Below are 27380 nucleotides of genomic sequence, written 5' to 3' on the forward strand. Positions count from 1 at the left end.
GCGGGTTGTAGAAACAAAACTATCCTCCGGTCAAAGGTATTAATTTTCGCGCGCGGGAATTCACCGAATGATCGTAATTTGAACGTGCTAATCTTATGATTTAATGAAGAAAAATAAACATACACCCGTAGATGCCCCGAGCGGTTTTCGTTTTCATGTACAGGGTCGTGATTTCCTGGATGTTCGGAGAATGGGTTGCGCATTTAAGACATGATTGGTATCCGACTAATTGTAGAGTTGAGTTTCTCATTGCCAGGGACCGAATGTATTGCCAGAATGTTGAAACTGAACCAGCTCATTGCGTCAAGGTCGTGCCACCAAAACGGAGTTGACGTCTTGAAAATAAACAAAAAAAAATCAACTTTCGGCAAGACGTGCTTTGCGTCTCGGATTCAATGTCACGCGCGACGGTCCTGTTGATCTTGCAATCCTCGACGATCAAACAGCAACCGTGATGAAGCGCGAAAACCATTAATGGAAGCGCCTCGTGCTGTGCCGCACCAGGACAATCGGGCTGTTGATCTAGCGTTTCAAGCAGCGCACGCATTTTCGACACTCGCGACGTACGATCACGTTAAGTGACGTACTGTTTGTCCAGCGTTTGCAGCAAACACAATCATATCGGTGGTGTGCAGGTCTGTCAGTTTGATGACCGAGATTATGATCATCGTTAAAATGACTTATGGCGCTTCTTATTGAAAGCCTAATCTCGCGCTTGGCTGAAACGCTGTGTGTTTAAGTTCACAAAAAAGGGGTTTACTGTTTGCCGGCTGAGAAGTACCAGTTCATGATTCGGTTCCGATTATTTGCATCAATCTTTGCAGGATCTTGGGGTCCGATTCGTGATGATTCGAATCGGCAGAAAACTAGTTGGCATTCGAGTGGAGTCGAGGTGTGGCAGCGATGGTGTCGGACATAGAAATAATCTCCACCGGCGGCGTCGAAGGTTTCATCAGTTCATCACGCAGGGCGCGAGGAGTTGTTCGCCGTTTGTTTAGGCCTTGTCATTCAAATGGTATTTGGAATGATCGGTACCGGTCGGGAGGGTGGATTCGTGGATTGATCAGAACAGAATGTTTTGCCGTTGTTTTGGGTGTAATCGACAGTTGTTCATTTCCTAATTCGTTATGCTTTTATGGCGATGGCTCGGCTGTATAGCATTCCAGTTACAAACAAACCACCATAAATTGTGTAACAACTTACAGCACAGTCAGCTGGGATTTTGACGTGACTAATTTGAGTATAGGGGCACAGTTTCAAAATCTGACAGGCGACGAGCGAAAAGATTTTGATTGTTTGCTATTCTCGTTGAATTGAACAGAAAATGTATTTTTTATAAACCGGTTTGATACATCTAGTGTTCATAACAAAGAGAGTCTGAGTCGTGATTGACGTTTGTGGCGAGAAATTTTGATTCTGTTCAAACAAAAAAAAACACGTCGCACAGTGGTCCAAAACTGGAACAAGACGGTCAAAAGTCTGTACTGACTTTCTTTGATTTTTAAGAGCTAACGTGTCTTCGAAGAAGTTTTACAAGATTATATTACGCTTCTTTTGAAAGTGACACCTTAATTTTTGTTAAGGGGGTAGTACCAATTTCGAATAAAAAATATTTTTTTTTCACAAACAAATTTTTGTTTTCTATCTCATTTTGAAGAGAAAAAACATTTGAAGTATTTTTGCTGAAGATATAAATAATGTAAAAAAATTATTTTTAGAGATATATTTTAAAAACAGTTTTTTTTTTATTTTTATCAACGTAGAATCTCCCTCTATTACCTAAGTATCTACTACAAAGTGCGCGTAAACACTCAAAAACAAGCAAGCTCATGCTTCCACGCGCAACTTAAGCAACATGTAGTAATTTTTGTTTTGTTTACTTTTTGACAATTAACAATATTAGAAAAAGTCTAAGTGGAACTCGATGCAATTTTTTAGGCCTTTTCAAAGTTAGTTTTAAATATTGAAAATCCTAAAAATTATCAAAAGTTCAACACATATAAAAAAATGGAAAAATGTTTTCCAATCAAAATATAAAAACCCTACTTAATCCACCTAGTGGTGTGATAATGCCTTTCTCTTCTTTCATAACAGTCTCATGAAAATATGTTTCATACTTTTATTAAATAATTTTGGATACTAATTTTGACACCAATTGATTCAGATTGATTCGAGTAGTTCACAAAAGCATGCTTCAGTGTTTATGTCACACAGTCAGCATCATTTTTCCAAACCAGTGCTTGACATTTGCGTTGCCTATTTGTAATCAGTGATGCTAATCTAAAAAAAGCCTTCTTAGTCCACTTAGTGGAATTTTCATATATCTTGAAAAATCACCATAGGGGGAAGTACATGAAATTTTCGAAATCGAAAAAAAATTTTTGATGCCAAAAGGCTTAGAATCGCATGAAACGTCGAGATTTAGTGTCATCTCGAAAAAAAATTTTTTTGAAAAAGTCCATTTTTTGGGACTTAGAAAAAATATGAAAATTTTTCTAAGTCCCAGAAAGTTGATTTTTTCAAAAAAAAATTTTTTTGAGATGACACTAAATTTCGATGTTTCGGCATCAAAAAAAATTTCGATTTTGGAAATTTCATGTACTCCCCTCTATGGTGCTTTTTCAAGGTCGAAAATTGTCAAACCTTTACCAACGGGCAGCACCTCTTACGCATGTCCGATTTAGGTCAAATTTTGCACGAAGGCTTTTTTCGAGGTGCCTAAACTTTTGAGCACTAGAACTTAACGAAAATAGAGGTGATCCTAAAATTTTGGCACCCATATATATATATATAAAGGGTGATTTTTTAAGAGCTTGAGAACTTTTTTAAACAATAAAACGCATAAAATTTGCAAAATCTCATCGGTTCTTTATTTTAAACGTTAGATTGGTACATGACATTTACTTTTTGAAGATAATTTCATTTAAATGTTGACCGCGGCTGCGTCTTAGGTGGTCCATTCGGAAAGTCCAATTTTGGGCAACTTTTTCGAGCATTTCGGCCGGAATAGCCCGAATTTCTTCGGAAATGTTGTCTTCCAAAGCTGGAATAGTTACTGGCTTATTTCTGTAGACTTTAGACTTGACGTAGCCCCACAAAAAATAGTCTAAAGGCGTCAAATCGCATGATCTTGGTGGCCAACTTACCGGTCCATTTCTTGAGATGAATTGTTCTCCGAAGTTTTCCCTCAAAATGGCCATAGAATCGCGAGCTGTGTGGCATGTAGCGCCATCTTGTTGAAACCACATGTCTACCAAGTTCAGTTCTTCCATTTTTGGCAACAAAAAGTTTGTTAGCATCGAACGATAGCGATCGCCATTCACTGTAACGTTGCGTCCAACAGCATCTTTGATAAAATACGGTCCAATACGGTGGAATACGGTGAAAAAATACGGTCCAATGATTCCACCAGCGTACAAACCACACCAAACAGTGCATTTTTCGGGATGCATGGGCAGTTCTTGAACGGCTTCTGGTTGCTCTTCACTCCAAATGCGGCAATTTTGCTTATTTACGTAGCCATTCAACCAGAAATGAGCCTCATCGCTGAACAAAATTTGTCGATAAAAAAGCGGATTTTCCGAATGGACCACCTAAGACGCAGCCGCGGTCAACATTTAAATGAAATTATCTTCAAAAAGTAAATGTCATGTACCAATCTAACGTTTAAAATAAAGAACCGATGAGATTTTGCAAATTTTATGCGTTTTATTGTTTAAAAAAGTTCTCAAGCTCTTAAAAAATCACCCTTTATATATATATATATATATATATATATATATATATATATATATATATATATATATATATATATATATATATATATATATATATATATATATATATATATATATATAAGAGCGGTAAAAATCAATGTGTTTTGTCGGTTACGTCACTTATACCATCATATATCTGGAACCAAAAGTCACAACCATTTGATCTTCGAACTTGATCAATGGCCCGACAGTAGCTTTCAAACGAGCCCAAGTTTGTTAAAATCGGTTCAGCCATCTCTGAGAAAATTGAGCGCGTTCAAATACAACGCTTTTTGTCGGTTACGTCACTTATACAATCATATCTCCGGAACTAAAAGTCACAGCCATTTGATCTTCGAACTTGATCAATGGCCCGACAATAGCTTTCAAACGAGCCCAAGTTTGTTAAAATCGGTTCAGCCATCTCTGAGAAAATTGAGCGCGTTCAAATACAACGCTTTTTGTCGGTTACGTCACTTATACAATCATATCTCCGGAACCAAAAGTCACAGCCATTTGATCTTCGAACTTGATCAATGGCCCGACAGTAGCTTTCAAACGAGCCCAAGTTTGTTAAAATCGGTTCAGCCATCTCTGAGAAAATTGAGCGCGTTCAAATATCTTCTAAAAGTGCACACACACACATACACACAGACATTTTCCGATCTCGTCGAACTGAGTCGAATGGTATATAACACTATGGGTCTCCGAGGCTCCGTTCGAAAGTCGGTTTTTCCAGCAATTCTAATACCTTTCTATAGAGAAAGGCAAAAAGTATTGTAAAAGTACAAACCTTTTCGAAGAGATTTCATTTTTAAACGTGTAAATAAATTGAGTTATTGCAAAGCAACACGTTTTTTTTAAACGATATGTTGATTGTGCGACGCTCACTTAGAGATGTGCGAAACAGCTCATACCGGTGAACAGCTCCGAACCGATCAGCTCACTAAAGGGAATCGGTTTAATGTATCAGCTCATCAGCTCATTAAGATTGAACTGAAGGTTTATTTTGAGCGCCGTTTTTCTTTCATATGCATGATCGAAATCATTGATGCACAAAGGACAAATCTATGCGAACGAACTTGTCTGCGAATTATTATTATGTCACATTTGAGAATATCTGCAAAAGTGGCATCCCTGAATGTACCTTAGCCTACTGAGTGAGAGGTAAGATTTCTTATTGACAATGGCTCATTCAATCTGTTCAAGAAGGATAGATGCACATTTGGAAAAACGAACAAAAGCTCATGCACACATTTCTTCTCATTTATAACTCGCTCTTCAAGAGCCGAAGATCCGTTCAGCTCGTAGCTTGTTTCCAGCTTACCAGCAGGGATGCCAGGTCATTTATTCAAAAATCTGTGATCAAGCCAAAGACCTGTCTGTGTAAAATCTGTCTGTGCACGTTTCCCCGTTTCCATAATAGCTGATCGGAATCAGTTTACGGTGAACTGGTGAGCTGCGGTTCTTTTAAAAAGAGCTGTGAGCTCTTTTTAAAGATTCGATTCACTGGAATAGCTCAGGAACGAATTGTCCATCTCCACGCTCACTGCAAAAGTGAGCAGCAGAAATAGCAGACTCGTGACAAACTCCGTTTCTTAATCATGCATGGTTTCAGCACGGCCATAGTGAAAATGAGTCACACGAATAGTACTAAGGATATTCTTATTATAAAATAAATTGGATTAGGAATATAATTTCCTAAAAGTATTGTAAAAGTTTGCTGTATTAAGTTGCATATTTCGCTTCAGTACAAGGTTTCCTAGGTAAAAATAGGTAAAATGATGTATAACTTTTGCAGAAAAGAATAAAAATAAAAATATGTAAAAAAATAACTTGAAACAAGTGTTGATTAGAAAACTAGTTTTAAGGGGGTTGTCATAATTCAATAACTAAAACTAACTTTGGAATGGCCTAAAAAAATGTTCCATCGAGTTCCACTTAGAATTTTTTTTATAGTATTGGGCATATCTTTTCCTATAAATTTTGTAAAAATCAGCTGCATAAAGTTGCATATTTCGCTTCGGCGTAAGGTTTTATCATAAGTAAAAAAAGGTAAAATGTTGTATAACTTTACCAGGAAACAACAAACCTATGCACTATCTTCAGCACAAATATGAGATTTTTTTTCTTCTATTATTCCAAACAAAGTATGCATAAAAAAATAACTTGAGACAAGTTATGAATAAAAAATTGATTTTAAGGGGGTTGCCACAAAAACGCTTTGTATATCCGAAACGGTGCGACCTACACTTTTGGTATATTTGACAGAGTAAATTATTTTCAATAGTTCTAAAACTTTGTAGAAGAAAAAAAATTGCTATCTCTTCAGAAAAAAAAAGTTATGGTTATATTTTTTGTCAAAGTAGGCCATGAACAATTATGGATAGAATCAAATTACGCGGTATATAGTTATGGACAAACCCGAATAGCACTTGGCCCGTACGCACAGACCTCAGCAAAGTACGCGCCAGCAGTAAGCCGCCAGTGTATCCAACGCGTAGAGATGTCAACCACCCTGTTACCAATTATTGAACCGCTGACATCGCAGCAGACATCCGGCCACCGTGGTTGCATTAGCCAGGAACCATTAGTAATTGCATCAGCCGAAACCACCACGCCGCATCGACGATTCGACATGTTCGGACAGGATAACCGCTGAATCAATAGTTTAGGGCTAGGTAGTCAGGTCTTACGAACTATCAGGCAGGACAAGATAGTTAGTTCGATTTAAGAAGTGAACCAGTTCGGTGTTAGTCTTAACAAAGAAATCAGTGTAAAACATTTTTTAAAAACCTTCCTATGAAATAAAGAACATAAGTATATATTTGTAAATAATTTCTTTAAAGCAACTATATGCATTAAAAGAACGGTTTGGCAGCTACTGATTTATGTCCACGTTTTTATTGATTCGAACCACTGTGCGTCGGTCGAAAAGTCCCGGGCCTGACAGATGATATCACTAATCAAAAATCCCTAGAGTCGTCCTTCAGATATCATTTATTAAAATTACATGCAGCGCATTATTGTGTTAGTTATTGTGCTTTCAGTTACTTTACTTTTGGAAAATTAGAAATAATGGAGAAAACCTCTTCTTAATCCACCTAGTGGTGTAATAATGACTTTCTCTTGTCATTTAGAAAGCCTCATTAAAACGTTTGTAAGATTTTATCATTGGCCTTTAGTATTGTGAGCTTATCAAATAACCTTCCGAAACCGATTCTTTCATCTCCGAGAAATTTTGTTGCACTGAAAAACACTGGAATTTGTCGGTTACGTCACATATGACAGTACATCTCTCAAACCGGAAATGTTCGCCATAACCCTTCCAAATTTGATTAACATTGTAAACTTTCCAAAAAGGTAATCAAAATTCGTACAGTCAGCTTCGAGAAAATTCAGCCGATGAAAAATTAGTGAGGTTAGCCGGTTACGTCACATATACCATTATTCAGCAATTCCATGAAAAACTGATATACGATTTCTCAGAATTTAGTAATATTTGGAAGAATCGTTCTTCATCGAAAAATATTAGACCCGTATTTTTTTTTAATTTTGTCATTAGGGTGACCATTTCCTTGTTAGTGTGGATAAAAAAATCGATTTTTTTAGATTCTTCAAAAAATACAATTTTTTAAAACCATTACTTTTGAACCACTCCGCGATTCTGCTAATTTCTGAACATGTTGTCAATAAATGCCTATAGTTTTTAGGAAAAAAATATACGAATATTGCAAAGTTGAAGTTTTGTGTTTGAATAACTATGGGCACTATGTCATTTTATATTTATTTCGGAAATTTGAAACATTTTTATATAACATGTCCAAAAATTCGCAATTCATGTTTTTTTTTTAATTTTTGAGTTATAATTTTTTTAAAAATTCAAGCTTTCGTAGTTTTCGTGTTTTTTCGATATTCTTTAAACAAGAAGTTATTGATAAATCGATTCCGGTCATTTTTAGATATGTCATGCACAATTTGAAAAAATCCTGTGATTTCGCATTTTAGAAGATGCACATAGATGGAGCGTCGCAGTTTACTCAAATTTACGCGCAAGAACATTTAATATTGTGTGTGATTGGAAAATTCCATGACATGAAATTAATAGGAATAAAAAAACTGATAGCGAGAGCGGCGACTTGAACCGAGAATCATTAGATCACAAAGTACGTGCGTTAATCGACTGTGCCACAGAGGCACATACCTGCTTAGCTGGTAAGTGGTGCATATAAATTAATGCACTCGCACTTGCTAGCCGAATGGAAATTACATTTGGAACTAGTAAAATCTCATCCAACATGGAAATTAAATTCGAAACTAGTAAAATTCAATCTCATCTAATATTAAGTCATTACCAATGGAATTTTTCGTTATTTGACAAATTAGGTTTTAATAAATTACATCATATGTGGGATTAGGTCACCTGCAAAATTCAAATTTTTTTGGTGTGTGTAAAAATGTGTAAGCTTTGAAACAAAAATATAAAATTACATAGTGCCCATTGGTCTACCTACTATGTAAGCCATTAAAAGAGTATACAAATGACGATCTAAACAACAAAATTCCAACTTTGTAATATTCACATGTTCTTCCCAAAAACTGCAGACATTTTTTTCACAAAGTATCCACAAAATATCAGAATCGGACGAGTAGTTCAAAAGTTGTAAATTAATCAACAACATCTTTTTTAAAGAACATCGAAAAAACACGGAAACTATGAAACTTGAAATTTTCGAAAAATTGTAACTCAAAAACAAAACATAGTGCATCGCCGATTTTTGGATATGTTATGTTAAAATTTTTCAGCTTTCAGAAAAATTATAAAATGACCTAGGGCCCATTGGTCGCAAACCATGAAAACCGTTAAAAAATTATACAACTGACTTTTTCAAACTCAAAACTATAACTCTGCAATATTCGCCTAAAAACTTTGGGCATTTATTGACAACATATCCAAAAATTAGCAGAATCGGCCGAGTTGTTCAAATGAATTTGAACATTTGCTATGATATTTAAAATATGTATTTTTTGAAGAAAATCGAAAACAATCGATGAAATGGTCACCCTAATGACAAAATATATAAAAAAACGGGTTTAATATTTTTGGATGGAGAACGATGCTTCCAAATGTTACGAAAATCTGAGAGATAGTATATCAGTATATTATGGAATTGCTGTACTATTATATTTCCGGAACCGAAAGTGCCAGCCGTTTGATCCTCGAAATTGATCCATAATTCAATAGTAGCTTTCAAACGTGCCTAAGCATGTTGGAATCGGTTCAGCCATCTTCGAGACAATTAAGCGGTAAACAACAATGTGTTTTGTCGCTTACGTTACTTATACCATTAAAAATCCAGAACTGGAAGTGCCAGCTATTCGATATTCGATCTTGGTCCACAAACAATAATAGCTTTCAAACGTGCCTCGATTTATTAAAATCGGTTCATCCACCTCTGAAAAAGTTGAACGGTAAAAACAACGCGTTTGGTCGGTTACGTCACTTATACCATTATATCTCTGGAACCGAAAGTGACACGATCTTCGAACTTGATCCATAATTCAATAGTAGCTTTCAAACGTGCCTAAGCATGTTGAAATCGGTTCAGCCTTCTCTGACAAGATTGAGCAGTGAAAAACAACGCGTTTTGTCGCTTACGTTACTTATACCATTATAAATCCAGAATTGGAAGTGTCAGCTATTCGATATTCGATCTTGATCCACAAACAATAATAGCTTTCAAACGTGCCTCGATTTATTAAAATCGGTTCATCCACCTCTGAAAAAATTAAGCGGTAAAAACAACGCGTTTTGTCGGTTACGTCACTTATACCATTATATCTCCGGAACCGAAAGTGACAGCCGTTTGATTTTCGAACTTGATCCATAATTCAATAGTAGCTTTCAAACGTGCCTAAGCACGTTGGAATCGGTTCAGCCATCTTCGAGACAATTAAGCGGTAAACAACAATGTGTTTTGTCGCTTACGTTACTTATACCATTATAAATCCAGAACTGGAAGTGCCAGCTATTCGATATTCGATCTTGATTCACAAACAATAATAGCTTTCAAACGTGCCTCGATTTATTAAAATCGGCTCATCCAGCTCTGAAAAAATTAAGCGGTAAAAACAACGCGTTCTGTCGGTTACGTCACTTATACCATTATATCTCTGGAACCGAAAGTGACACGATCTTCGAACTTGATCCATAATTCAATAGTAGCTTTCAAACGTGCCTAAGCATGTTGAAATCGGTTCAGCCTTCTCTGACAAGATTGAGCAGTGAAAAACAACGCGTTTTGTCGCTTACGTTACTTATACCATTATAAATCCAGAATTGGAAGTGTCAGCTATTCGATATTCGATCTTGATCCACAAACAATAATAGCTTTCAAACGTGCCTCGATTTATTAAAATCGGCTCATCCAGCTCTGAAAAAATTAAGCGGTAAAAACAACGCGTTTTGTCGGTTTTGTCGGTTATATCTCCGGAACCGAAAGTGACACCCGTTTGATCTTCGAACTTGATCCATAATTCAATAGTAGCTTTCAAACGTGCCTAAGCTTGTTGGAATCGATATTCGATCTTGATCCACAAACAATAATAGCTTTCAAACGTGCCTCGATTTATTAAAATCGGTTCATCCAGCTCTGAAAAAATAAGGCGTAAAAACAACGCGTTCTGTCGGTTACGTCACTTATACCATTATATCTCTGGAACCGAAAGTGACAGCCGTTTGATTTTCGAACTTGATCCATAATTCAATAGTAGCTTTCAAACGTGCCTAAGCATGTTGGAATCGGTTCAGCCTTCTCTGACAAGATTGAGCAGTGAAAAACAACGCGTTTTGTCGCTTAAGTCACTTATGCCCTTCTGTTTCCGGAAGAAGTGACAGATAACATTCACACACATACACATAGACATTTTCCGATCTCGTCGAGCTGAGTTGAATGGTAGAAAACACTATGTGTCTCTGAGGCTCCATTCGAAAGTCGGTTTCTCCAGGAATTCTATTACCTTTCTATAGAGAAAAACGAAAAGAATTTCGCATGTTGAAAACACACTTCAAAAAATCGTTTTTAATCCACCTAGTGGTGTAATGATGCTTTTCTCATATTACTTATATTTTCAAAACCATAACTAGAAGATTCGGTCAAGAATTTTTTTAAAAATTTGAATAAAATTGAAATGAATTACCATAACCTTTTCAATTTGTTAACAGTTATGTCAAGTTAATATGGATTTAAATGTGGCAACCCTGCACGCTATACAAAATTGAACAAAGCACGCTGTATGCTAGGTAGGCTGAGGTGTTTTCTTCTTCCGTACCAGCACGTACCGATGCGTACCGGTTTTGCATCATTTTGTATGACAGTTTGAAAGTGTTGATACTCATTGCCCTACAATTTCGGAACCGAAAGTCGGATCTGGATGACAATTGCACAATATCTTTTGAGACACTGAGAGCTTTAATTTGAATCATGATTTGTGAAAATCGGTTTAACCGTTGCTGAGAAATTGAAGTGAGTTCCGTTTTTGCCTTTCTCTATAGAAAGGTATTAGAATTGCTGGTAAACCCGACTTTCGAACGGAGCATCGGAGACCCATAGTGTTATATACCATTCGACTCAGTTCGACGAGATCGGAAAATGTGTGTGTGTGTGTGTGCTTAGGCTTAGGCAAGTTCAAAGATCAAATGGCTGTGACTTTTCGTTCCAGAGATATGATTGTATAAGTGACGTAACCGACAAAACACGTTGATTTTTACCGCTCTTATACATATAAGGGTGTCAATATTTTGGGATCACCTCTAATTTCGTAAAGCGCTAGTGCTTAAAAGTTTAAGCCCCTCGAAAAATGTCCTCATGCAAAATTTGAGCTAAATCGGACATGCGTAAGGGGTGCTGCCCGGCGATTAGGGTTTGAAAATTTTCGATCTTGAAAAAGCACCATTGGGGGGAGTACATGAAATTTCCAAAATCGAAATTTTTTTTTGATGCCGAAACTCTTAAAACTGCATGAAACGTCGAGATTTAGTGTCATTTAAAAAAAAAAATTTTCTGAAAAACTCAACTTTGTGGGACTTAGAAAAATTTTGATATTTTTCTTAGCCCCAAAAGTCGATTTTTTCAAAAAAAAATTTTTTCTAGATGACACTTAATCTCGACGTTTCACACAATTCTAAGCCTTTGGCATCAAAATTATTTTTTCGATTTCGAAAATTTCATTTAAAGAATTTCGAGGCGTTTTTATTTGCATCTTAGTTTGTAAAAATCGATTGAGAAATTTCCGAGAAAATTGAGTGCGCATTTTCTCGTAGATTTGAACATATTACCCTGTAATTCCGGAACCGATAGTCGAATAAAGATAAAATTGAAAAGCTATGGGACCATAAGACATAAGTTTGTAAAAATCGGGTTTTCCATCTCTGAGAAAAGTGAGTGACATTTTTTTTCATTTTTTTTGTGCATATCACCCTGTAACTCCGGAACCGGAAGTCGGATCGGGATAAAATTTAATAGCAGTCTATGGGACCAATTTCATTTTTTGTCACATACACACATATACATTTTGTAATCTCGACGAGCTTTATAACACTCGACCCTCCGTTCCAAAGTCAGTTTTCACAATGATTGCATAGCCTTTCTATATGAGAAAGGCAAAATAAAAAACTGTGCAATCACACAAAATTACTTAAGCATTTTCCGGGCTCTGCTTCGAGTAAATCAACGATTATTGACTGGTATAATGAATTCAAACTTGATCGTGGCTGTTGTTCTGGAAATCGTCTTAAAAATTCAGTTCATCGTTACGGAAAATCGAAAAATAAGTTGTAGGAGAACTGCAATTTTAAAGATATCAAGAACGTGTAATCGCAATTTCATGTGTACTGGAACCAACATATTCGTCCGATTTGGCCCCCAGTGACTATTTTCTTTTCCCAGATTCAAAACAGAAGCTTGTTTGAAATTTTTTCCATCGAATCGCTGAGACTGAAGCGTTTTTCGAGACTAGAAAGAAAAGTGGTGTAGAAATGTTGGACTCCGATTGCAACGATCGCATTGCTCTTAATTGAGAAAATATTAAGGAAAAAACTGTTTTTCACCTTCGTGGTAAACTGTTCAACTTAATCAATACGATCGAGCAATGAATGAACTAAGAATAGGCATTAACACGCAGAGCTAAAGGTCTGGTAAACTTTAAAGTTCCATCGAATCATTCGTAGAACTACTCGGCAGCGTATCCGAATTTATTGATTCTAAATTATACCCTATTTTAGCATGCCGCCAAATAATAGCTGATAGTTGGGACACAACGCTATTTGATTACTCCTAAGTCTTTTTTATGTTTTATTCCCAAAGATTGTCTACTCCGGTGCTGCAACGGAAATCCGTACTAGGTTCGATTTTTTCTTCGAATTTCCTCACCGGAAAATAGTCAATTTTGCATCAACCGATGAACCGCCAATGTATCTCTAATAAATTGGCGATGGTGTTCATTAGCCGTGAATGCACCAACAGCCACAGTAAATCAGACAGACTGGCTTTTGCTCATAATGGGTTTTGTATTGAATATGTATATTTATGACATTTGATTCCCACGCGTTTCTCGCGGTGGTACGTCCATCAATCTGTCTTTGGTATTGGACTAACACAGGTTACCATCGGGTATTTTTACTACCGCCATCGCCGAACGGCTGAACGAATCTCAAATTAGATACCTGCCACTAGCTACTACCATGCAATTACCATGCACTGTTCGACTGAATCACAGGCGAAAATGTATATTTTAATCGTAGCTAATTCACGAGACACCTTTAAATGCGCGCGCTGTTAGTCAATTGATGGTGACTTTTCATTTTCGATTGTGAACAGATCATATCGATACATCAGGTCAGCGGCAGCTGCAGTCTGACCCCAACCGGAGATCCCGTTCGAATGAGTCAGCACACTTCACTTCACTGTTTTCTGTTTTCGATAAATTATGCTCCACCGAAGGTCGAGGAATCTTTCGGCGGTTTCCCTAACGAAGTCGTTCTGAGTGGGAACTTGAAGTATGAACCTCCGTTGTTGGTTTGAATATAGGATTGTGATTGTGGAAAAGGGTTCTCCGCTTTGCATGAAGGCGGCTCCGAGCGATGCGTGCGGTATTGTAGCACGTATTTATGATTCGGGTAGCGATTTTGTGACTTAGGTTCGCATAATATATTATATATATATTGCATAATCTGTACCGTGAGAATAGACGAACAAACATTGTTCCAATAGGTGTGCTACTATTTCTACAGCTAACGGCATTGAAACGTTCGAAGAAATCACAAGTTTAAATAATTTCATTAACACATTAGAGTAAACACTCCTACTGAGTGTTGAGTGTAAACAATTTTTTTGTTTGAATACCTCCCTTAACTGATTATGTTCGATTGCTATAAGGTATTTAATCTTTTGGTTCGGATCCGATATTTTCTCACGCCGGCCCATTGGGGCGATAATTATACTAATTAAAGCCCTTGTACAGTGAGATAAAATGCTGTAACTATATCAGTCTCTATATCTCAAATGGACCTCGTATAGTTAGCAGATAATAGTAACATAAGTATAATGCTCTGGGATGCTCGAATTTACTGTGTGACGTAAGTAATATTGAAACAGGTAATGATGATAATAATCAATTCAACCTGTCTCAAAATGCTCTACAATTCCGTTATATTTTGTCAACTTGAAACAAGAAGCAGATTATAGTAGATAAACGAATGAAGCGGAGAAATTAAAAGGACGGGTATAGTGTGATGGGTAAGTCGATGCATTACACGCAGCCCACCTGGGTTCGATTCCCAATTCTGCACAGTTTTTCTGGCCCAAAAAGGCGAATTACCTCAACGTTAAAACCTCTATAATCCTCAAAGTTTAGCAAAGAAAATTTCTTTCCCTGTAGAATCCTTTTCAGGGGTGGAAATAGATAATAGTCGCTGGGGGCCAGGTCTGGAGAATATGGGAGATGGTGGACCGATTCGTATCGCAAATCATTCAATTTCACCGTTGCTTTTATGCATGATTGTGCTGGTGCGTCTTTTTCCTTAGCTTCGTGAAAACTAGAACACGTATGACTGTTATTCAAACACTAGTAGATAGATTGTCATGAAATTTGGTATGCCCAATACCAAATTTCATGACAATCTATCTACTAGTGTTTGTTTGTCTAGATGGCCCACATCTAGAGGCTTGTTCTCTACAACTTTTCATTCCATGTAAACGGATCAGGGTCATGTCGCCGAAAGCCATTTCGCCGAAAGCAGTTTCGCCGAAAGTCATTTCGCCGAAAGGATCATTTCGCCAAATGTCATTTCGCCGAATGGGCCATTTCGCCGAATGTCATTTCGCCGAAAGGGTCATTTCGCCGATTCCTGCAATTGTCTTAAAATCGTAATGGGAATCGATTTAAAATAAAGACAAATTAAAGATGATAACGTTAACGCCCGTTTTGTTGACCTACAATTGTACTTCTTGAATAAAGATTGATTCATGAACCTCAGAACGGAGTTCCCAAAGAAATTTTTGACTACTAATCATCAAAGCAATTCCATAGGTATCTACCAAGCAAATGTATGTGGTATTTTCCATTAATAAAAAAATATCTAATGCGGCTTGGCCACATCGATTTGATTCGTGTGCTGTCCGACCTCGCTTCCGCTCGTTCGGACCTAACTAAAGCAAAGAAACCTAGCTTTGAGTAGACCGGGCAAACGAGGCGGTTACAGGTTCGTATGCAAGAGGCCGCCGCTTCCGACGGCGGGTCGGCGAAACGACTTTCGGCGAAATGACTTTCGGCGAAATGGCATTCGGCGAAATGGCTTTCAGCGCAATGACCCGCTCCCCATGTAAACTACCTGAAAATTTTGTTTTTCTTATTTTCTTTTATTATGGCGGCCCTGCAAACAAACTCGTCCGATTTTTTTGTGGACGTCACATTTCTCTTAGGAAACGAATCATCAGTTCCATAATCTGCATCGAATTGGTTACGGTTGGTACTAGAATGAATCATTTCCACCGAAAAACAAAATCGGTCTTTCATGATTTCCGATCCTGTTTTGCACTTTTATTTGTATATAATATTTTTAAATAACAATGGATATTCTTGATTGTAGTACCAACCATAAAGAGACATCTAACGAGTGCCATTGTGCATTTTCTAGCAATTTGTGAAAAATGTTTTTTTCGATTTTTTTAAAAATTGTTTGGATGAACCTGGACAAACCAAGTAGAAACACAGAAAAAAAATTAAGAATTTTACAGATGACATAATTCTACAAACGATACATTTCATAACTACTTAACTTTTCAAATGACGCAATATTCCACTCGTACAGAAATTTACAGGCTCCGGATGTAATTTGCACTCGGCCACCAAGTGCCGTTGTATGGATTCATATGTATCAATTACTCATTAACACTCCTAATACCAAGCCTAAAAAAGTTGGAACGGTAATTTGAGCTATCATAGCTCAGTTGTTACTTGACCAATTTCAATAAATTTTACACCCTCGAATTTTGTGAAGTTTGTAGATTATTTTAAGTATGTCATTATTGACGATCGCTCAGGAAAAACGAATGAAAATCTGATTTTTCCTGCTCCAAGTTTTTTTTCAAGCTCGAAATATGCCCTATCTGCATTCATGCGGCACCTGCATCGCGAATAGAATATTGAGAACTTCAACTTTACCGAGTCATAACTTTGTTGTTAGTCAACCGATTTTCGAAATTTGTTCACCAGTGGAAAGGTACTACTTCCAGAAATAAAATGCACAGAAAAATAGGGTTGTCTACCCAAAGTTATAATGAAAACTTTAGACATATGACCTCAGAAAAGGAGAGACTTTTTAAAATAATCGTAAATATCTCGAAATTCAAAGCAATGACCTATATATTTTTACACATCATTCGATTGCTAGTGATATCAGCTACAATTTTTGCCCTACTACCATTCTTGCACTATCAAAAGAAAACCTTAAAAAATCGATGAATTTATAAATATATGAATTTTTCATTTTTTTTTCTCATGTTTGTATATAACTCAAAAATTAAAACGATGACATGTACATTTTTCTACTCCAAAATATTGCAATCATTACCAGAAACAATTTATTGATGAACAAAATTATATATCCGTTTAAAGAATCTCAAGAAATTTGGTACAAATACAGAGAATTTTTATTATTGGGAAAATTTTGCCAAACAAAATCAAAACAAAACTTTTAAATTATATGACATATATTTTTTCATTATTTTAGTTGGAAATTTATTATGAACAAAATTTATAAAAAACTGAAACATGGATTTCACTCACAGTCTTAAAAATTCTGGTTTATATACCTAAACTCTAAAAATAATTATATTTTTGTATTACACAAAAGATCTAAACAATTTTTATGCACAACCCAAACGCAACTGATAACCACTAAAATTCTGATTTTGTTTTAGGTTTGCCGTAGAATCTCAAAAAATCGTTAGAATAATTAATTTTAATATTTCCGAGTTATATTGCATTGCACAGTGGTTCGTATCCACAATGTAGGGGGACGAAAACATTTGTGGCTTAACCTTATACTTTAGAGCTATTAGGGTGGCTCTTATTATAAAGGTGATCCAAAAATTATTTTTCGGTTGTGTTGAGATAGAGGACTGCATCCTTCGGCAAAATTGTAGATAAACTTATATCGAGCAGCTTTGCTGAAGACACCATTGTGGTATCTTCAACGGTTTTAGTGTTACTACTTAGGGTGTTCCTAAAAAAACAAACATTTTACTGTAGCATTTTTATTTTTCACTTTTCACGTATTAGGTATTTTTGAACATTGTTAAAACCATTTTTTTTATGACTGTCGCATTCAGGTAGCGTTTTCTGAACCGAAGTTGTGAGCAAAACTAGTTCAAAAATGGGTTATTTTTAAACTGCTGTATCTAATATTGAGGCAAACGAAATAAATTCCGTTTCTTGCATTTGGCAGAAAATACTTTTGAGCATGTTTCTAAAAAAGGCGGAGGAGATATTTTTTTAAAAATTTTTAAACTGTGTTCAAACATTGGGTTTTTCCACTGAAAAATGTTCTAGTAACTGTACTGTAAGGCATTTATTAGCTACATATTAAAATAAGGTATTTTTGTCTTCTAGAGTGTTAAAACTAATTCAGGTTCATATTTGGGAAGATAAAGTTCACTATTGTTTGTTGTTACTCTATTTGATAATGTTATTACAGAAATTATCTGACTTTAAAAGCAATCGTTTGAATACATCCTCCAGATTCACTAAACGATTGAATTTTCCTATACTTGTGTATTGATTAATTTCGACTTTCTTTCGCTTCCTCGCCGAACGTCGAGATCATGAGTCACCTCGAATTTTTTTTTTGAAAAAATCGACTCTTTGGGACTTTTAATTTTAAGATTTCCGAAATCGAGCGTCGAGTTCTGGTGTTATCTCGACGTTTCAGGCAATTCTAAGATATTTGACAAAAAAAATAAATTTCCGATTTCGGTGAATTCAAAAAAAATCTTATCGTTTCATCAAATTTTAAGATATTTGAAAAAAAATTGTCGATTTCGGAAATTTAATGTAAACCGGTGATTTTTTAAAATGGAAAATTATCAAACTTTCATCATTTTCTTTACGTTTCGTCTTAGACTCGTCAGTGCATAGCAGTTTATGTTGAACTGTTATGCCACCTGCAGTTCAACATAAACAGCCGAGGCTAAACCGAAACGTAAACATAATGAAATTGGTTATGTACCCTAGCACAAACAAGGTTAATTCCTAAATAACTTCCAATGCCGGCCGGCACCATTCACCCACCTACCGCTTTACGAAATTAAAGATGATTCCAAAATATTGGCACCCTACTGTTTAATTATACTACCATTGTAATTAAACAGTAGGGTGCCAATATTTTGGAATCCAATGATAAAAAGCCAATCACAAAAATTATTTTATGTTTTTGGTTAAACAGTATTACCCTATATAGTATGAATTTCATATACAAAAGTAACACAAGTGAGGGTTTCATTCTGTAAAAAGCATTCAAACGGAGAGGTTGTTTTTCGAGACGAAGACAACTGTATGCTGCAGGTAGATTGGTTGGTTGGTGCTAATCGCAAAGGCTGCTGCAAAGCCAATATTCGAGGCGATTCCAGTTTCATAAATACCTGGAATAGTGGGACTCACTTAACTGAGAAAGTTGGCCTAACCGATTTGAGAACTGTTTCATTCTGTAGGTCGGTCACGTATCCAGAGGGTGGGCCCAAGGGGCCATGGCCCCTCCCGAAATCAAAAACATAAATGAAATGTAATACAATATCAGTTCCAGTGGAAAAGTTTAAAGTGTATGTTAAAAACAGCCGTAAAAGCCGAGTAATTCTACATACATAACCCAAATAGCAATTAAAACTTGTTATAATTGGCATGTTTCACAATTGCTTCATATCGGTAATTTTTCTAGATATGTTAGACAATTAATTCAACACGTTTTTGTAAGGGATGTAAAATTCATTTATATTACTGCTTGTGAAACCAACTCAAAAACCTGAATGGATTGAGTTCCACATCCGGTTTTTCAACAAACTGAACGACAAGATCAATTGAGCAGTTTTGATTCCGGTTTCCACTAAGTGAATATTACTGTTGTGAAGCATATGAAACAAGAAACTTGTTGCACATCATTCAAGAAAAGCGCGCTTTTTTAATTCAGTACTAGAACAATGTTTGCTACTTGGGAAGCAATCTTCAGCAATATTATTTTTTAATCGTGGGGCCCGAAATGAAATCCTGGGTACGGGCCTGCTGTAGGTTACACCTGTTCATGCACTAGCTGTCATGGTTTTCAGAAATCATACAATTTTTTTAAATTGTAATTTTAAATTGTAGTTGTTTTTTTTTGTCGTGAGTTTGGTATTTAAAATTCTTATATTTTTACGTTCTATTCCTTATTGTATAAAGCCATCGAAAGTATTTAAAAATTTTGTATTATCACAAAACTTATTTTATTACATCTCTATGGAATAGATGCAAACAACACGGATGGCAATTTTAAAATTTTGAAATTTCCGATCTTCTACCGTTTTTTTTAGATTCTACGGAAAACCTAAAACAATATCAGAATTTTAGTAGTTATCAATTGCATTTGGGTTGTGCATGAAAATTGTTTAAATCTTTCGTGCAATACAAAAATATAGTTTAAGTATATTTACCAACAATTTTAAGATTGTCAGTGAAATCCAAGTTTCAGTTTTTTATAAATTTTGTTCATAATAAATTTCCAACTAAAATAATGAAAAAATATATGTCATATAATCTAAAAAAAAAAAAGATAGGGAATATTGGGCGCGTGAAAACGGGAAAAATCAGATTTTCATTGGTTTTTCTTTACCAATCGTCTGCTACAAAGTTTTTGAATCAATCTACGAACTTCACAAAATTCGAGGGTGTAAAATTTATTGAGGTTCGTTCAAAAACAGCTGAGCTATGACAGCTCGAAGTTACCGTTCCAACTTTTTTTGAGGCTTGGTATTTGGAGTGTTAAGCAGATATGTACTTCTGTGGTTCAGTCGATTAACTCACGTGCTTTGTTATTTAATGTTTCTCGGTTCAAGTCGCGCTGTAGCTATCGATATTTTGTATTTTATTCCATTTGATTTCAAACTACGTGATTTTTCAAATCACAAAGTTTTACATGTTCTTGAATATAAATTTGTGTGAAATACGACACTCCATTTATGTGCATCTTCTAAGATGTAAAATCACAAATTTTTTTCGAACTGTCAATGAATCTCGTGTGAAACAGCTGTATCATTGAGCTACCTCAAACAGCCTACTGCTGGAAGATCAGCAGCTATTGAGTTTTTTTTTCTATGGATTGAAACTAATAGTTTTGTTTTAACAACTAATTATAATTGATGTTTTGAGCCGTCTTGAACGTAGTCTTAACTACTATCTGTGTCTAATAAAAACATACTGAAAAAAAGCTGATGAGCATTGAATCTTTGTGAAAGTTGAATATTTTTTAATTGTTCATTGGAATCCATGTAATGTCCAACCCATACGATAGATTATTGTGATAAAACTTCTTATCAAAATAATAAAAGGTATGCTGGCAACCCGGTACAGTTTGCTCATATACGAGAGAATACAAGAGAAATACGATGCGCAAAGGGAATTGAGCGAGCCACGTGGTCGATTTAAAACTCAACACGCGACCCTCTGTCCTCAGACCTTAAAGTCCACTATGAAGAATTTTAACTATTTCGTTATAATACTAACGTAATAGTGACAGACAGATACTAGTATATTGAACGCTATTTGCACTCATCCTTAGTGTATCAGTTTAGAAGTCTGTTTGAAGAAAATTTACTGTGCTGTTTCTTCTATAGTAATGTAAGTAGATTAATTCACTAATTACTTTTAAATTCATTCATTACTTTTTGAGTTATACGAAGTTTAATGACAACATTTTCAGTTTTTTGACAATATTTGTCACAATTGACCTAGAAAACCAAATATGTTTTCAGACTTAGAATCCGCACGGTAACATCTATCGAATAAGACATAGATTGTTAAAATCCGATATTTTTGTGTAAGCGACTTTTCGCCTTATTCCAGCAGTAGGAGTTTTGAGCTCTGTATGACAAAGCAATGTTTGGTAGCAACGTGAAACACGATTTTTTATACTGTTACATACAATTGCTTCTAAATACTAAAACGACTGTGTAAAGCATCCTTTTTCATGACATTTTGCCTCGGACCGATTTCAGCACGGTTCGTTTTTGGCAACATAATCGTTCGAATATGACATATGTAAATCAGATGATGGCGGCATTTTCGAGTTTAAATCAGTTCCATAATTATATTGATTTAAACTACTTATAGAAATAAATACTGGAAAAACACAACAAGGTTCCTGAATTACGTTTGGATCCGATTTCTGGTTCCGGAACTACAGGATGATATGTGACACGAAATTAAAATAGTGTAACTCATTTTTCTCGTAGATGGCTGAACCGATCTAAGATTTAAATGAAGTCTGTTACAAAGTTAAATACAATTACAGGATGATTAGGTTTTAAAATTCAAACCGGTGCAGAAGATGACAATTCCAAAAAGCTTCAAAGTTGGACTCAAAACTATTGCAATTTATTCATCATATTAATTTATGACCATACGAATCGTTTTGGGTTATGCTGGTTCCTGAATACCGGCTCTGTAAGTACCGTGAATAACCATAAACTATAAAGTGGAACTTACTACGACATCTCATGGAATGTTCAATCGTTTAGATTCAAATTCGATCCGATTTGCAGTTCCGGCATTACAGGGTAATGAGTGATTAAAATCTCAAAATGCCGCTTTAAACAACGATCATCAAAATAACGTCATGAGAACTAAACACCGAAGAAGAATATGCATGCAAAAAACCCATGATTCGAAGCCACAAGGACCCTGTTGTTTTCTGGCTAGATCTTGCTTCTTGCCACTACTCGAAATAAACGGTAGAATCTTATACTACCAAAAATGTCACTTTCGTCCCAAATGACATGAATCCACCAAATTCCCCACAACTTCGACCAATTAAGGAATTTTGGGTATTAACGAAGGCACATCTTAGGAAACATGTCTCGACAGCCGAAACCATTCAACAGTTTGAAAAAGGTTGGAAAAAGTGTCAAAACTTGTCGCCAAGAAGTTTGTACAGAATTTAATGAGGAACGTTCGCAAGAAGGTGCGCCAGCTAGTCTACAATGGCTAAGTAACAAATGTTGAGAATAATATTTTGTTGTTGTAGTCTTTACCTTGACAGAATCTCGATCAACATATCGTATCTCAACTATTTCTCTTTTTGATACTTGTTAAAAAATGACTAAGTTCAGTTTTTGCAATGACTGAGCGGAAATACATATTGGAGAAGCCAAGTGAAAAAAAAACTAACAGAAAAGATGAATTTTTAGAAAAAGATACGCTCAGAGACAGGACTCGAACCTGCTTTCTTATGCATTCCGTGCATACGCGCTGCATAGGAAAGGGCAGACAATCAATACAACCTTAATAGGGGTCTGTCGCTGACGATGTCCAGCCAGCGACTGGCACCATTAAATAAGGTGACAAGCGATTATAAATACACTCTCCTACTCAATGCTTGATCGAAGAAATAGGTATGAAGCGAGAGGACTAGTGTTTGATGGACAGAGAAGATGTTTGGATGTAAGGTATCGGTCGGGTGACGGCCAGGATGTAGACCATGTTCGATGTACGTTGCTACTATGTCTGTTTCGCGTTTTAGAGTGACTAAAACAAGATCAGAGTGGCGAAATGGTAGCGCGTATGCACGGAATGCATAAGAACGCAGGTTCGAGTCCTGTCTCTGAGCGTATCTTTTTCCAAAAATTCATCTTTTCTGTTAGTTTTTCTTTCACTTGGCTTCTCCAATATATATTTCCGCTCAGTCATTGCAAAAACTGAAGTTTTTGTTATAAACTTGTTAGGGCTTGATGGTCGGGATGAGTTAGTATGGATTTTCCATATGAGTCTGATATGCTCGAGTGTCCAGAATGACACCATAAATCAACTGAAAATCTAACACATGATTCACGAATTCTGATATATTGTTAAGTGTTGGAACATGTAATTTTGTTCATATGAGTGTGTATGTTTCCCATATACTTAGGTCATTCTTGTGAAATCCAATCTTTTGATGAATTACGTTTTTATGAACTGCATCAATTGTGAATTTGCAACATCTGCAAATTAATAAAATTCTCTCAGTTTGCTTATCTATACTTCATAACAGACCAAAATTAAATTCGGATGAAAATTAATCAAAACTTTTGAAGTCATCATCTCTCATTTCAACCTTGGTTTGTGATAATCGGCTCAGTAGTTTTAATAATCTTTGAAAGGGAGACGGGTATAGCGTGATGGATAAGTCGATGCATTTCACGCAGTACGTCTGGGTTTCGATCCCCAACCCCGCACATAGAGTCAGAAAGTTATTCTGGTCCAAAGAAGTGAATGACCTTAAAAGTTAAAACCTCTATAATTATAAAACAGAGCTTATTTTTAAAAGATAGCTTGTACTTTCTATTCCTTACTTCGTCTTAGACATTTCTGTTCATAGCTGTTCAAATTGAATTGCTAGAGCAACAAAATTATTAATTACTTCATTTGAGTATCTACAAGTTTAACAATAGTACTGAAAAATAATGCTGTTTTCTCAAATTGGATACAGTTGGTCGTCAACAGACAGTTATCGTTTCATTTTACTAAATGCACATAGCTAATCGTTTTTTTGTTGCGTTTTCAACTGTGCAAATCATTTAAAGTTGAATAAAATGACTATTCGCATTTCGCACAAACCGACTAGATGTAACCAAAAACTTCTAATTGTCTAGCATATAGCCATTAGGCAAATAATTGCTCTTTCATTGTGCACGAGACCCATTCACCATTCCTGCTGCGGGTGTGCCGGTCGGACCAGAGGTAGGCTTATCTTGCCAGGTTGTCTACGGTAAACTTTTCATTCGGTAGGCAAATTGATCTTTCCTAGCCCCGAGATGACTGGCAACCTTTAGGCAAACATCGAATTAGCACAGATAATCTTCACCGTGGCTGATTCTAGAACCGTTTCTACCGCGCAACTTCTTGCGGCGTCCGATTCAATTCAAATTTCAACACCGATTCGAACCTGAATTGACCCCGTCTTCTGCTGCTTCGTCTTCGTTTCCAACAGCAGCCAAAAACCATCAGATGTGCAACAACGGAATGCTGCTTTGCCTGGGCAGGCCTCGTTGAGTTGTGCGCAATCGAATCCAACGCGTGATTTTCAGATGTGAACAAACCACTGCGAAATAAGCCTGGCATTGCGGTGTTAATTGACGACGATGTTGACTTCGTACACATGGGTAGAGTACCGGTAGCTTCGGTTCACTCGGACGCTTGTTTGGTCCGGAGGTAATGATCATTGCGAAATCGTCATAATTGTGGCATATGAAATTGCCCACAGATGCAACGCTAACCGAAACAAAAGACCCATCACGAACGAAAGAAAGACCTTTTGGATACGATGAGATTCGGGGCAATCATGACGAAAGGATTTGGAAGAAATTGGTTCGACATTTGTTTTTTTCTTTGCTCACTGAAACCATCATATTGAACCGAAATATTGTGCAGTTAGTCGTTCGGGACGTCAGAAAGAACATTTCGCTTTAACTTAACAGAAAACAATCTTCGTATCAAGTAGAACTGCTATGGTGTACTGTTAGTTTAATTTGAACTGCTAAGCACTGACGAGTCGAGATCGAAACTAAAAGATAATTCTATGTAACCATCTGGAATAGTACACGGATCAATGAATCACGAAAATAGCTTCGTTCCACCGGCAACTGATGGTCATTCTAGTGAATCAATCCTCTCCCGAACTCAATTGCAAGTTACGGACGCTTGGTTTTCCGCTCAAACTTTTTCTGTTTATCCACATTCCAGTTCGCGAGGAAGGTGTTAACGCTACACTTAACAAATTGCATACTTGAATTTAATCAAATTGCTCGGAAGGAGCGTCCAAGTTACGAGAAAACCTCAATTAAATAACCACTTACGGTCACGGCAGGCAGTCAGGCATTGCAATGAACCCGGGAACCTTCTCCTTTACCTAGAACCCTTCTTTTACCTAGAACCCTCCTTTACCTTTAGAACATTTACCTTCTCCTCCGCGTTTTCATTTTTCATTTCTTACCTGATGCAGTTTTCCGGATCGCCTTCGCAGTCCGTGTTGCAGCGGAACCGTTCCCAGGAGAGCCAACCCATCGGGGGCGTTCGGGCGAGTCCATTCTCCAGGCTGGTGACTTCGGTGGGCAGCAGGAAAATGGCAAGCACTAACGATACTATCACAGTTTGGCAAATGCAAATGGTTTGCAGGGACAACAATTGGTGGGATGATGCGTTACTGTTACTGCTGTCACTGGAACTGGCGATGGTAGCTTTGGTGTCGCTTCTTCTGTCACTTCCGCGGTTCGTCGTCGTCCGGGACTTTGTCCCACCTTTGGCTACTCGCGGCGTCATGCTGTCGGTGGGTATTTTACGCTTAATTAGTGGTATCTGAAAACAGGAGAAGGTAATATGATTAGAACATTTTCTTTGCTGACAAATGAACTGACTTTCGGCGAAATGACCCGGTTTAGTTTTGACGAAGTTAGTAATTTGTCAGGAATTTGCGGATAAGTTTACTTAGTGAAGGGAACTAAGAACCAATCTGCACAGTTCTTGAATAGATCTTGAGCTCCTCGAGACAGTAGGTTCGGGCCCTGAATTGATTTTTTTCATAATGTAATTTTTTTGACACACTGCTTAAGATTTAAGATGCCGAGCACATTTTCTAATTGTAATCTACTATTTACTCAAAGCTAGGATAATATCTTTAAATGTTCAACTGGTTAAATGTTAATCGGAAAATATCACACATATAATATTTGAATGGAAAAAATAAAGTGTGGTTATGAGTACGCAGCTTGTAATTCCTTGCCAGATTATCAATTTACAAACAATCGCACAAATATGTCAATTTTGGCCCAAATTTGGCTTTATTTGCAAAATCGATTCATGACAATTATGAGGGGCTGGGGTCCACTAGGAGATTGATAGTACCTATTAGCTCTCTCCGGACTGTACCAGCCTAGATGCCGTGTGGAATCCGGCGGAAAAAAATGAACCAAGAATAGATCCACTGGGTTCCTGCTTCCATGTCGTAAAAGGCGACAATTGCAGGAGTTTCTTTTTCCTTTCAGTTATCAGATATTTTCAATGTTTTACTTCTGATTACTCTATTTTACTAAATCATCTCTTTATTCAACCTATCAATTTCCGTCTAGCTTCGTAGAAAAGTTTTATTAGGAATGATTTCTTCTTCCATGTTATTGATTGTCTTTCAGGATTATAAAATGAATGATAAAATTCAACCATTGCGCAAATCCGTTTATATTACAAAGTTAATAACAGAGATGACATGTATCGGTATATTGAATACATAGTAAAAAACACTTGATATTAATATTTCTAACAGTAAATTAATATTTTTCTCGGTAGCCGGCTGCCCAGATCAACTAATATAACCAATTAATAATTTTAATAAATAATTAAAATAATAAAGCGGAAATAATAAAGAATCAAGACGCGTGTGAAAACTGTTGACCTTTGTTTGGTGATTTAAAATGATTTTATAATAACTGTTTAGAATATTTCAATGCAATGAATCAACTTTTTTGTCTAAATCCTATTCGCTCGTTTATTTTGTATCACGTAGTTTCATTTATAAAAACGTGCTTAATCCTCCTAGTAGTGAGATGATACCTTTTTTATCAATCCGAATGTGTTTTTTTTGCATGACTAAAAAAACGCGAAAGGTAGATGCATAAACGAGCGACTGCATACTCGACAGCCGGCTGTCCGGAGTTTTGTCAATTTCGGAGATTGACTGTATCGTGCATTATATTGCCAGCACAAAGTAACACATAAAACCATAACACTTTAAAACATTCTTGGTAGCCGGCTACCCAGAGCAATAAACACATGATAACATTATTAAAACATTTA

The 27380-nt window shown here is 36.3% G+C and overlaps 2 protein-coding genes across 4 annotated transcripts in view; one reads left to right on the forward strand and one right to left on the reverse strand.

Moving 5' to 3' along the window:
* The window catches only part of LOC131430442 (6-phosphofructo-2-kinase/fructose-2,6-bisphosphatase 1-like), a 268836-nt gene that overhangs the window by 33908 nt on the left and 207548 nt on the right, over positions 1-27380 (forward strand). The window lies entirely within an intron of this gene.
* The window catches only part of LOC131430443 (alpha-N-acetylgalactosaminidase), a 184069-nt gene that overhangs the window by 12367 nt on the left and 144322 nt on the right, over positions 1-27380 (reverse strand). Inside the window, exon 2 of the mRNA XM_058595446.1 lies at positions 25528-25889. Within this exon, the coding sequence (XP_058451429.1) occupies positions 25528-25853 (326 nt within the window). The 5' untranslated portion in view covers positions 25854-25889. The remainder of the gene's footprint in view (positions 1-25527; positions 25890-27380) is intronic.

Source organism: Malaya genurostris, chromosome 2 (genome assembly GCF_030247185.1).
Source record: "Malaya genurostris strain Urasoe2022 chromosome 2, Malgen_1.1, whole genome shotgun sequence".
In the NCBI taxonomy this organism is placed as follows: Eukaryota; Metazoa; Arthropoda; class Insecta; order Diptera; family Culicidae; genus Malaya; species Malaya genurostris.